This window comes from Oncorhynchus mykiss, chromosome 2 (assembly GCF_013265735.2).
Source record: "Oncorhynchus mykiss isolate Arlee chromosome 2, USDA_OmykA_1.1, whole genome shotgun sequence".
NCBI lineage: Eukaryota > Metazoa > Chordata > Actinopteri > Salmoniformes > Salmonidae > Oncorhynchus > Oncorhynchus mykiss.
In genome coordinates this window covers 63,051,047-63,064,374 of record NC_048566.1, presented here as the reverse complement: position 1 = coordinate 63,064,374, position 13,328 = coordinate 63,051,047, and the positions used below count along the sequence as shown (strand labels likewise).

At 41.5% G+C, this 13,328-nt stretch overlaps 1 protein-coding gene and 1 long non-coding RNA gene across 5 annotated transcripts in view; both read left to right on the top strand.

The window, feature by feature from the left end:
* Positions 1-6,321, top strand: part of LOC110493488 (transcriptional enhancer factor TEF-3) — a 31,725-nt gene extending 25,404 nt beyond the window's left edge. For all 3 annotated transcript variants that reach the window (XM_021567791.2, XM_036952723.1, XM_036952717.1), the window contains 2 exons: positions 2,318-2,470; positions 4,569-6,321. In XM_021567791.2, the coding sequence (XP_021423466.1) occupies positions 2,318-2,470; positions 4,569-4,682 (267 nt within the window). In that variant the 3' untranslated portion in view covers positions 4,683-6,321. The remainder of the gene's footprint in view (positions 1-2,317; positions 2,471-4,568) is intronic.
* A 4,778-nt stretch (positions 6,322-11,099) lies between these two features.
* Positions 11,100-13,030, top strand: LOC110501771. 2 transcript variants are annotated; one of them, XR_005037467.1, is made up of 3 exons: positions 11,100-11,582; positions 11,708-11,773; positions 12,095-13,030. It is a non-coding gene; the product is annotated as an uncharacterized LOC110501771 (long non-coding RNA). The 2 variants fall into 2 exon arrangements; XR_005037466.1 differs by having other exon boundaries at positions 11,705-11,773.
* The last annotated feature ends 298 nt before the right edge of the window (positions 13,031-13,328 follow it).

Below are 13,328 nucleotides of genomic sequence, written 5' to 3'. Positions count from 1 at the left end.
ATTCTCGGGCCGACTCTTTTCTGTATATATGATGTCGCTCTTGCTGCTGGTGATTCTCTGATCCATCTCTACTCAGACGACACCATTCTGTATACATCTGGCCCTTCTTTGGACACTGTGCTAACAAACCTCAGACGAGCTTCAATGCCGTACAACACTCCTTCCGAGGCCTCCAACTGCTTTTAAATGCAAGTAAAACTAAGTGCATGCTCTTCAACCGATTGCTGCCCTCGCCCTTCCGCCGGACTAGCATCACTATTCTGGACGGTTCTGACTTAGAATATGTGGACAACTACAAATACCTGGGTGTCTGGTTGGACTGTAAACTCTCCTTCCAGACTCGCATTAAGCATCTCCAATCCAAGATGAAATCTATTATCGGCTTCCTATTTCGCAACAAAGCCTCCTTCACTCATGCTGCCAAACGTACCCTCGTAAAACTGACTATCCTTCTGATCCTTGACTTCGGCGATGTCATTTACAAAATAGCCTCCAACACTACTCAGCAAATTGGATGTAGTCTATCACAGTGCCATCCGTTTTGTCACCAAAGCCCCATATACTACCCACCACTGTGACCTGTATGCTCTCGTCAGCTGGCCATCACTACACATATTCATCGCCAAACCCTCTGGCTCCAGGTCATGTATAAGTCTATGCTAAGTATAGCCCCGCCTTATCTCAGCTCACTGGTCACCATAGCAACACACACCCGTAAAACGCGCTCCAGCAGGTATATTTCACTGGTCACCCCCAAAGCCAACACTTCCTTTGGCAGCCTTTCCTTCCAGTTCTCTGCTGCCAGTGACTGGAACTAATTGCAAAATTCACTGAAGCTGGAATCTTATCTCCCACTCTAACTTTTCAAATTGTTCTATTGCTATTGACTGTACGTTTCTTTATGTGTAACTGTTGTTTTTGTTGCACTGCTTTGCTTTATCTTGGCAAGGTCGCAGTTGTAAATGAGAACTTGTTCTCAACTGGCCTACCTGGTTAAATAAAGGTATAAAAAATAAATGGCACCCGATTCTGTATGTAGTGCACTACTTATGACCAGAGCCCTATGGACCACTAGCTATAATGTAATACTATTCAACGGGGACATCAATTTGATTATGGTAACCATTGCCTACAGTATATGTTTAATGCTATATCTGTCTTGCCATATCAGCTAAATTATACATTTATTTCCTTGAATTTCATTTATAAAATAATCGAATGTATTTTCAGTGTGACCATCTCATGATATATTAAACATACAGTAGCAGTCAAAAGTTTGGACACACTTCATTCAAGGATTTTTTTTTGTCTTTACCATTATCTACATTGTGGAATAATAGTGAATACATATGAACTTTAAAATAGCACATATGTAGTAACCAAAAAAGTGTTGAAAATATATTTTAGATTTGAGGTTCTTCAACGTAGCCACCCTTTGCCTTGATAACAGCTTTGCACAAGCTTGGCATTCTCTCAATCAGCTTCACCTGGAATGTTTTTCCAACAGTCTTGAAGGAGTTCCCACATATGCTGAGCACTTGCTGGATGCTTTTCCTTCACTCTGCGGTCCAACTCAATTGGGTTGAGGTCAGGTGATTGTGGAGGCCAGGTCATCTGATGCAGCACTCGATCGCTCTCCTTGGTCAAATAGCCCTTACACAGCCTGGAGGTGTGTTGGGTCATTGTCCTGTTGAAAAAGAAATGATAGTCCCACTAAGTGCAAACCAGATGGGATAGCAAATTTGTTGCAGAATGCTGTGGAAGCCATGCTGGTTAAGCGTGCCTTGAATTCTAAATAAATCAGTGTCACAAGCAAAGCACCATCACACCACCTCCTCCATGCTTCACGGTGGGAACCACACATGGGGAGATCATCCGTTCACCTACTCTGCGTCTCTCACAAAGACACGGCGGATGGAACCAAAAATCTCAAATTTAGACTCATCATACTAATCAACATATTTTCACTGGTTTAATGTCCATTACTCTGGCTTCTTGACCCTTGTCACAAAACACAACTGATTGGCTAAAACACATTAAGAAGGAAAGAAATTCTACAAAATTAACTTTTAACAAGGCATACCTGTTAATCTAAATGCATTCCAGGTGACTACCTCATGAAACTGTTTGAGAGAATGAAAAGGGTGGCTACTTTGAAGAATCTCAAATATAAAATATATTTTGATTTAATACTTGATTCCATATGTGTTATTTCATAGTTTGATGTCTTCACTATCATTCTACAATGTAGAAAATAGTAAAAAAAAAAAAAAAACATGAATGTAAATCATATTTTGGATATATTTTGTTTCCCCAGACGGAGTATGCACGGTTTGAGAATGGGCGGTATGTGTTCAGAATCCACCGGTCCCCACTGTGTGAATATATGATCAACTTCATCCACAAGCTCAAACACCTGCCAGAGAAGTACATGATGAACAGTGTACTGGAGAACTTCACCATCCTACAGGTACACAAGCACACACAAATGCACATTTTAAATATTCTATACATAATTCATACAATAAGGATTCAAATATTTCTGGACAGGGATAGCTGGACATCTAGGGAAACAGATACCCAGTGGTGGCAAAAGTAAAGATACCTTCATAGAAAATGACTCAAATAAAAGCGAAAGTCACCCAGTAAAGTATTATTTGAGTAAAAGTATTTGGTTTTAAATATATACTGAACAAAATGATTAATGCTCAATGCAACCGTTTTGAAGATTTTACTGAGTTCATGTAAGGAAATTAGTCAACTCAAATAAATAAATACATTGGGCCCTAATCTATGGATTTGACATGACTGGGAATACAGATATGCATCTGTTGGTCACCGATACCTTAAGGTAAAGGCGTGGGTCAGAAAACCAGTCAATATCTGGTGGGACCACAATTTGCCAAATGCAGTGAGACACATCTCCTTCGCATAGAGTTGAACAGGCTGTTGATTGTGGCCTGTGGAATGTTGTACCACCCCTCTTCAATGGCTATGCGAAGTTTCTGGATATTGTCAGGAACTGGAATACGCTGCCATACAAATCTATCCAGAGCATCCCAAACATGCTCAGTTGGTGAGTATGCAGGCCATGGAAGAACTGGGACATTTTCAGCTTCCAGGAATTGTGTACATGAGGTGGTCGGCGGATGAATGGCATGACAGTGGGCCTCGGGATCTCTTCACGGTATGGCTGTGCATTCAAATTGCCATCGATAAAATGCAATTAAGTTCGTTGTCCGTAGCTTATGCCTGCCCACACCATAACCCCACCTCCACCATGGTGCACTCTCAGCAAACCACTCGCTCACACAACACCATACACGCGGTTGTGAGGCCTGTTGGACGTATTGCTAAATTCTCACAAATGAAGTTGGTGGCTTATAGTAGAGAAATTAACATACAATTATCTGGCAACAGCTCTGGTGGACATTCTTCAAGTCAGCATGCCAATTGCACACTCCCTCAGTACTTGAGACATCTGTGGCATTGTGTTGTGACAAAACTGCACATTTTAGTGGCTTTTTATTGTCCCCAGCACAAAGTGCACCTGTGTAATGATCATGCAGTTTAATCAGCTTCTTGATATGCCACCTGTCAGATGGATGGATTTTCTTGGCAAAAGAGAAATGCTCACTAACAGTGATGTGTAAAAATGTGTGCACACATTTGAGAGAAGTAAGATTTTTGTGCGTATGGAGCATTTCTGGGATCTTTTATTTCAGCTCATGAAACACAGAACCAACAGTTGAAATGTTGTGATTATATTTTTGTTCATTATACATAAGCACCAAAAGTGAAAGTATGAATAATTTCTAATTCCATATATTAAGCAAACCAGACTGCACAATTATTATTTTAATTTGTTTTATGTACGGATAGCAAGGGGCACACTTCAACCTTCAGACATCATTTACAAACAAATGATTTGTGTTTAGTGAGTCTGACAGATCAGAGGCAGTGGGGATGACCAGGGACGTTCTCTTGATAAGTGTGTGAATTGGGCCATTTCAATGTCTTGCTAAGTGTTCAAAATGTAATGTACTTTTGGGTGTCAGGGAAAATGGAGTAAAGTACATTATTTTCTTTAGGAATGTAGTGGAGTAAAAGTTGTCAAAAACATAAATAGTAAAGTACATATACCCCAAAAAACGACTTGGGTACTTTACGCCACTGCAGATAGCATCTTTTCCATACAGCAAGCAAGCCTGGGATGGCTACGTGCTAAACTAAGGCGTGAGTTGGTGTCCTCTAGGCAGGGTCATGAGGGTGTGAGTATTTGTACACACGCACACACACATTGTATCAATGCTACAGATCATGATGCAACAAGTTTTTCATTCAGTGCTAGGGGGAATAAAATTGTGACAGTATCATTCTCTGAAGGAGCTCATACATTTTTGACAATTCAAATTTGTGTAGTTCGCTTTACATCTCTGTCATGTTCTTAGTGAGAATTGAGACCCACCTGTATGCAAAAGAATGAACATTTGATTTGTTATTTCTTCACAAAGGAAGTGTGCGTTGTAGTGGTGGTATAACAGGACAATGTGTGTGTCTCTCTTTAGGTGGTGACCAACAGGGACACACTGGAGACCCTGCTGTGTATAGCCTATGTCTTTGAGGTGTCTACTAGTGAGCATGGAGCCCAGCACCATATTTACAGGCTTGTCAAAGACTGAGAGAGCCCTGTGGACAGAACCACTATATAGCACAACAACAAACCCAACGTTGGACAATCTCCTCTATAAGCTGCAAGCACCATACAATTGTCTGTCAGGACCCAAAGAAGCACTAGGAGAGTTGCTTGCCCAGTGAAACGACTGTGGAAAAGGTGGATTGAGAGTATTGGGAGCTAGAGTGAACTTTACTACTGTGTGATGTGAGGAGCAGAGGGTGGGAACCTTCATTGTGGTATATCTATATGTACCAGAGAAGCCAAACGTCAAGACGATGCATGAGAACGTTGATTTTCATCTCATTTTACTAGTGCTTGCTTGTTTGATTTATTTTATTTTATGCAGCTGCATGAGCAGGATTGTGTTTGGTTGTCCATGGGCGACACCTAATGACTTAATGTATATTGCACACAGAAGAAAGAAAAGAGGGCAAGAGGACAGAAAAAGAACTTTCAACCCCAAGACTGCACATCCATGTCATTGTTTTTGGTGCCAATATTTGTGTTATGAGTATAAATGTCATGTACAGTACCCATCTTCACTGAAAAAGAATCCCAATGGAAAATAACAGGCAAATTAAAAATAAATATTGTATTCACCTGGTTTAAATTATGGAATTAAATGCCCGAACTAACTTTGTCTCACACCACTCCAGCAGGTGGCGATGGCGCAAAATGCCTTTACTTGTGTCTGACCAAGAGTTCAAATGTTTTACTCGTCCATGCAACTGGATACTGCCTTAATTTTCCCGGTCTCCAGGCTGAGGAGCTGTGTAGTTGCCTTGGCAATAGCTAATGGGGATCCAAAAATAGAAATACAAATGCTTTTGTCGCTGATGCAGCACGTGATGAAAACAACACAGCTAGCTAGCTCCTAAACTTTCATGATCTAAAAATGTCTAAAATACAGTTGAGGGGTTTCCTCAACGAGAGAGCAACAGCTGCTACTGAGGAGAGGTAATGGTTAGTAAAAAAAAAACGATAGTATCAGGAGGAAGTTGTTTTCAGAGGCTGCTCGACATTGTTCTTCAACCAAAGATAAAGTTAACGTTGCACAGAGCAGGTTTGTTACTCATTACGCTTGTCTAACTTACTCAACCTAAAATGTATCGACATTCGAGTAATGTTAGTTTAAGTTGTTTTTGAGACGAGGTGTAGGGTTACAGTTGGGGTTAGTGTACCTATTAAGCCCACGTACCCATTAATATTTTTGCTTTAAAACATAACCTTTATTTAACTAGGCAAGTCAGTTAAGAACAAATTCTAATTTACGACGAGTGCCAAATCCGGACGACGCTGCGCCAATTGTGCGCCGCCCTATGGGTCACCCAATCACGGCCGGATGTGATACAGCCTTGAATTGAACCAGGGATTGTAGTGACGCCTCTTGCACTGAGACGTCACTCGGGAGCCGCTTCCATATTTGGATACAAATAAAAAATAAGACTTTTTCTACCATTTTAATATTTCAACCAGTTCATGTGGTTGTTGTATCCATACCCATTTGTATTCTAAGCCAATCAGATGTTAAGTTATTGACAGTTGTGTAAATTCCTACTAGTGTGGAGGTGACTCACAAAAATACATTTTCCCAATATTTTTAGTACCTTCTCAGATAAGTGATCATACTTCATGTATTGTAATTTAAGCTTACATAAGACATGTCATTTTGTAAGTTTTTTTTACGTTTGGAAATTCATTCATGTATTATTTAAGAGGTGGGCTTATTCAGAACACCCATAAGGTTAAAGGGTACTTTCAGTACCCATGTGTTTGATACCATTCCCCCCCCAATTAAAGTTCCACCAACCTTCTGTGTTAGTCTTACCCTAATTTCACAGTATATTTTACTAGAAGGGTCGTTCCATTTCAGCAAGCCATGTCACACACCATCTTAGATTTTTTATTTAATGGTTTCTGCAGTTAGAAACCCATAGCTAAGTGTTCTTGCAACATTATTTTATTGAAAGACAATTTGACCTCTGAGAAATTAAATTCATTGCATTTCAATATGTGATTCATGCCATATTTAATAAATATAGTACTCGAGGTCCGATTTGGACCAAACCTCTTCCTAACAATGACTAAGTTGTGAGGAATCCAAATGGTCAAAATACACCCACGACCCCCCCCCCCCCCCCCCCCCCCCCAAAAAAGTGCTCTTCACTGACGAGTCATTGGTTATCAATGTAAATAGTCCGGTGGCCATTTGAGTAATTGTTCAGCAGTCTTATGGCTTGGGGTAGAAGCTGTTAAGGAGCCTTTAGGTCCTAGACTTGGCGCTCCGGTACCACTTGCCGTGCGGTAGCAGAGAAAACGGTCTAAGACTTGGGTGACTGGAGTCTGATAATTTTATGGGGTTTCCTTTGTCTATTATATGGATGTTAGGAAGCTTGGCCCCAGTGATGTACTGTTTCCATACCAGGTGGTGATACAACCGGTCAGGATGCTCTCGATGGTGCAGCTGTGGACCCATGCCAAATCTTTTCAGTCTCCGGAGGGGGAAAAGGTTTTGCCCTCTTCACGACTCTCTTGGTGTGTTTGGGCCAAGTGGTGCAGTGCTCCAAAATGGTGCAGTCGTCTAAGGCACTGCATCTCAATGCAAGAGGTGTCACTACAGTCCCTGGTTCGAATCCAGGCTCTATCACATCCAGCTGTGATTGGGAGTCCCATAGGGCAGTGCACTGTTGGCCCAGGTTAGACTGTCATTATAAATAAAAGAGAAACCTGGCTTTATGTTTTTGCTGACGTGTGACCCAATGACACTGCCTCCGGTTAGAAAGGAGTAAAGGCACCAGCATGCTTCAGTTCGGCTGGAGTCTAGTCGGCTAGGTGAACCGCACGAGTGTTCTGGAATAACTCCAACTTCTTAGGGATCGGCGTCCCGTCATCGGGACAGTTGTAAATCATGCAGCGCCTTGTATCAAGATCGCAGATTTTTGAGAAATAACAATGTCGGTACATATGTGTCTTATGTCGGCTGAAAGCTTAAATTCTTGTTAATATAACTGCATTGTCCAATTTACAGTAGCTATTAATGCGTAAAAATGCCGTGCTATTGTTTGTGGAGAGCTCCCAACAACAAAACACTTTTTTCACTACGATAGGTTTGATAAATTCACCTCTGAAGGTGAAATGTGTACTTACATTCTGAAATATTGCTCTGATTTATCATCCAAAGGTTCCCAGAGATAACATGAAGTTCCGTTTAGTTAGATAAAATCTTTTTTCATATCCTGAAAAGGTCCATATAGCATGCACGATCGATTTTGTATTTCCACTCGTTCAATTTGCAAAGAAAAGAATCTGTGAAAATCTCACCCTAAACGTTGTTTCAACGAGTCAAATCACGTTCGTATGTATTCCTCAGAGATCCTAGAACGTAACGAGACTTGACTATATCATTAGGGGTGTAGTATATCCTATAGGACACCATATTTGGTCAGAGAGCGACGCCTTCATTGCATGCCAATAAAGGGCGTGGTCATCACTTGAACTGTCAAGTAAGCACCAATCGGGGTCAAACAAAGCTAGCTAGATAGCCAATGAACTGGGTTTTATGGGAGTATCCGGAAACCCTGTGTCTGTCGCAAAATGTAGGTCCTACCTTTTGCGACAGCATGCCTTTTCCTTTTGGACAAAAATTATAAGAATATTCAGAATTTTGAAAACTGGTTGTTTTGCAAATGTTGAACTTATAATATGGCTACTATTACTAGAAAAGCTAAGTCAAAGTATCCGTATTTTAAAAAAAAATGTTTTCTTTATTTAACCAGAAAAGTCAGTTAAGAACAAATTCTTATTTTCAATGACGGCCCAGGAACAGTGGGTTAACTGCCTGTTCAAGGGCAGAACGACAGATTTGTACCTTGTCAGCTCAGGGATTTGAACTTGCAACCTTTCGGTTACTAGTCCAACGCTCTAACCACTAGGCTACCCTGCTGCCCCATTTGACGATATTCTTGCAGAAAAATGTAGTATGAATGCAACTGTCTCCTTCATGATTTGCCCAAATGTACCTGGGTGACTTCACACTAAATGTCATGGAGAACGCTCATACTTCAAGTTATCCGTCTGAAACCTTGCACATACACTGCTGCCATCTTGTGGACACCATCGGAATTACAGAGTGATGGCTAGAACTGTGACCTTTCTCTTGCATTTCACATATCAAGTTATCCGTCTGTATTTTCTTCTACCAGACCTATTGTGTTATATTGTCCTACATTCAATTCACATTTCCACAAACTTCAAAGTGTTTCCTTTCAAATGGAACCAAGAATATGCATATCCTTGTTTCAGGGCCTGAGCTACAGGCAGTTAGATTTAGTTGTCTATTAGGAGAAAGTTGAAAAAAAGGGGGCTATCCATTCTGAAAAACTAATAAAGAGTGGCAATAGTACTGTTTGTCCATTTTGAGACATCGGAGCCAGAATACACTTCCTCAGAATATTCCTGATTAATCTAAGATGACAAAAAAAATCTGTAATTTAATTTTGAAGTTTTTGCAGAGGAGATATTCCATCTAATTTTACATCGAAGATGTTTGGTGCAGTATTTCTCAGTGAAAAACAATTGCATGAAAATGAGTCATGAATGACCACAGACTTTATTGAAGAATCCCTACTGTTGACCAATCACTAACAAAGGGGCTTAGACTTTGGCTTGACTTGAGAAAACATTGTGTGCTCGAGCAGCTGGAAAAAAACGAAACGAAACAAAAACGTCACAAAATGTCATCATAATACATGCGAACTCTACCAAACTGTTTTGGCTGGGAAGCATGTGGACACCTTCAGTCAGAACAAGAGTTAACACACATAAGGAATTTTATTCACACACACTGATGAAGTTGTACATGGGGATGGTTTTTGAGTTCACGCATCCAATGCACAACTCTGCCCACCGTAACGCCGTCAGGCTCAGGGCAATATTTATACCTTTGCAGGAGTGCGCAACGGATCTGTCTGACAAGTGCAACTCAGTAGACAATGGACCTGATTGGACAGCTCAGAGCCTCTGCTCTTTTCTGTCCATAAGAAACAATTGGATTGGTGGAAGAGGCAGGGCAGGCCAGGCGCAAGGAAGGAGGGGGTGATCAAGCAGGGCATCCCCCGAGGCTAGATGCCCTAAGGTTTTTTATCAGAACGGGCGTAGATTAGTTTAGCCTTTTTTTTATTTTCCCGACATGAGTTTGTGGTGTTTACTTTAAAAAATAAAAATAGAAGTGACATTTTTTTTTTTTAAAGGGATAAAAAACTTCATTCAAATTATAGCTCACAACTGTGCAGGGGGAGAGGGGTGGGGGGGCTAAGGAGTGTATTCACATATCTACACATTTTTATACACACACAAATGATTTTTGTAAAAAAGAAAATCTCCTCTAGGTCAGTTTCAGTATTATGGACATGGGTGTATCTGTGGCCCATTTGGCCTGTCCCACGGCTTCCTTCGGTGATGGGTTGTGAGTGGCTCTGTTGATGAACTTCTGTCCAATGATTGACTGTCTATTGTTGATTGATGTCAGTCCTGATATGCTGTTAACGTAGTGGTTGCTGATGTATCTTGGTAGTCTGTAAGCCATTTTGTATTGCCATGTTTTGGACCCTCTGTAGCCGGTTCATCTGCTGCGGTGAAGCTGTTATCCAGGCTGGTAGGGCGTATTCAAAGAGGGGTCGGATGTAGCTGATGTAGACTTTCAGCACTGTCTGAGGTGAGGCTCCATATTTTCTTCCGCACAGCGTTTTTAGGTGGTTTAGTCTTTTTCGTCCCTCTCGCTCTATGTTCGCTATATGGATTGTCCAGTGCATGTTCCTCTGGAGGGTGACTCCAAGGAATTTTGCTTCTTTTTCTACTTTTATTGTTTCACCGTAGAGTTCGAGATCTATGGTTTTCCTGTTTTTTTTTTGCTGGTGCTTCTTGTGAAGAGGACACATTGGGTCTTTTGTGGGTTCAATTTTACTCGCCACATGTTAGACCATGTCTCGATAATTTCAATAGACTTCTGGAGTTTTTTTGCAGCAAGTTAAGGACATTTGGAGCTGGACCAGTAGCAGAGGTCATCGACAAACTGTGAGACTTGACCTATGGTGGGTGGAGAGTAGTAGATATCTGATATGTAGAGTAGAAACAGTGGTGGGCTTAGAACTGCCCCCTGTGGGACACCTGCCTCCGGGGTGAGAGGTGAGGATATTGCTGTGGAGACCTTCACTTTAATTGTACGGTTGTGGAGAAAGCTAGTGATGATGTTTCTGATGGAGAGCGGTAGTTTGAGATTGGAATCTGCGAGCCGGTAACACAGTCCATTGTGCCACATCTTGTCAAATGCTTTCTCTAGGTCAAAGAAAATCACCAGGGTAAGTTATTTTTTCTTGAAGTTCCGAAGGATGTCCTCTGACAGTCTTAGAATGTTATCGTGGTTGATCTTGCTTTCCTGAAGCCAGCTTGGTGGATTCCAAGGAGGTCCATTTCCTTAGTGTGGCCGCTCAGTCTTTGGGTGAGTACTCTCTCCAACAGCTTCCCGACATGACTGAGGAGGCTGATTGGTCTATAACTTGTGACGTTGTCTGGGTCTTTGCCAAGTTTGTGGATCATTATGACAACGGCAGATTTTCAGGGCAGGGGAAAGTAGCCTTCCGTGAGACATGCTGTGAAGAGGTTAGAAAGGAGGTGCAGGTATTCATCAGGTGCTTGTTTGATGAGTGTGCTGTCAATGTTGTCTTCCCCTGGTGCTTTGCTTTTTGTTTTTTTCAGGTGAGTTGACTTCTTCAATGCTAACAGAGCGGGTGAGAGGATGGTCTTCTGGTGTCGGATTTGAGGTGTACACTTTTCTGCATTTCTCTGTCGATGATGATTTTCCAGTCTTTGTCAAAGAGAGGATCATCGGGACAAGAATGAACATTTTGTAGGTGGTTTCTGAATAATGTTGCTTTTGTTTTGTTGTCTTCGATGAGTTGGTTTTGAGACATTAGCACAGGTATGATGTTATTGGTTTTGTCTCTGTTGATTGTTTTGATTTTTTACCAGAAGGCCCGGGGGTTGGTGTCTGTATCTAGCTGGTGATTGAAGGCAGTCCATTGTTTCTGTTTGTGGAGGGTGAGTTGATGTCTGATGTGATTCTGCAACCGATTAACTTCTGTTTTCAGGTTGGGTGCTCTTGTTCTAATAAAGTCTCTCCGGATCTTTCTTTTCTGCTTGATGAGACTGAGGATATGTGGTGGGAGTTGTTGTTGTGGTGGTCTGGTGGTGGTAAGATGGTGAGATGGTCTCTTCCCAGGCCTGGATGAGGATACTCCCTATTCCAGATCTTTGGGGTTCTGTGTTGTTACTGCAATATTTGTTATCTTGTCTGTAATGCAATTTCTGTATTTTCTGTATCCCAGTCTGCTTTCTTGTATTTGTATCTTTGCTTTTCAGGTGCTTGTTGGAGTTGGAGAGAGAAGGAGGCAAGGACAGGAAGGTGGTCACTTCCCACGTCATGGCTGACGGAGAAGCTAAGAAGTTTAGCAGCCAAGTTCAGGGAGCAGAGGACAAGATCAAGGATGTCTGCCGTGGAGGTTGAAGAATGGATGTGTGTGGGCTCGTTGGTGTTGAGAATGGCCAGGTTTGTGCTGTTGAGGATATCCCTTAATACTCTTCCCGATGTGTTTGTAGTATTACAGTTGAAGTCGATGTGTTTGGCATTAAAATCTCCCATTATGATGGTATGGCCGTTGTTGTCTGCAAGTACAGGGCTAGCTGTGAGTATTTAACCAATCAGAGAATGCGTGATCAGTGCATGGGCAGTGGTGGGGTGCATGGGGGAAGAGTCTGATTGGCTGAAGCCACAACCTGGGGTGATCGATAACTCTCACCTGAGGGGGAGAGCTAGACTACATGGTGCCAGACAAATGTAGACAACATACACGCTGGAAATTAGACCCACAGCGGCCTCGGCACGGGATTCTGTAACACCTTGGATGCCTTACTTCTTGAAGTTTGCAGTTTAAAAAATATACTTTTTTTTACCCTTTAGTGTGTGTACTTTATACTTGGGATATCGCTTTTTAACATGAAAAATTACAACAACAAAAACAAAATTGCTGGAAGACGTCTTCAAGATTTGAATTAACATGGGATGTGTTCTTCACACCTTTTACCCAAAACCAGTAACAGCACCATCTAGTGGTCAGAACCTGGTAATATCCGATTGTATGATGGGACATAAACCTAACAACTTCAATGCCTAATTTCTCTGAACAGGGGAGATAAACATCCCTAAATTCACTGAGGACACATTACATAGCTTGAATAAGCAATCCTCCAAGCCACAGCTTTATACTACTTGTCAAACACAGAGTATTATATACTGGCCATTGGGGTGTGGTTTGGGGGGGGGGGGGTCTGTGGGTGGATTTTCCTCATTGTTAGGAAGAGGATTTGTCCAAATCGGGCTTTGGGTATTATAGTTATTGAATATTATATGAATCCTATAAACTGAAATAGTCAATTTGGGTGCAATCAATTAGCTTAATTTCTCATATGGGTGGCTTTCAACAAAATAATGTTTCAGAAATGCTAATCTTGTCTGTTTCTAACTATAGAAATGATTTTAGAACAATTTGAGATGGTGGGTGTCAATTCTCTTTCTTGTGCTTGGAGATGGAACTAC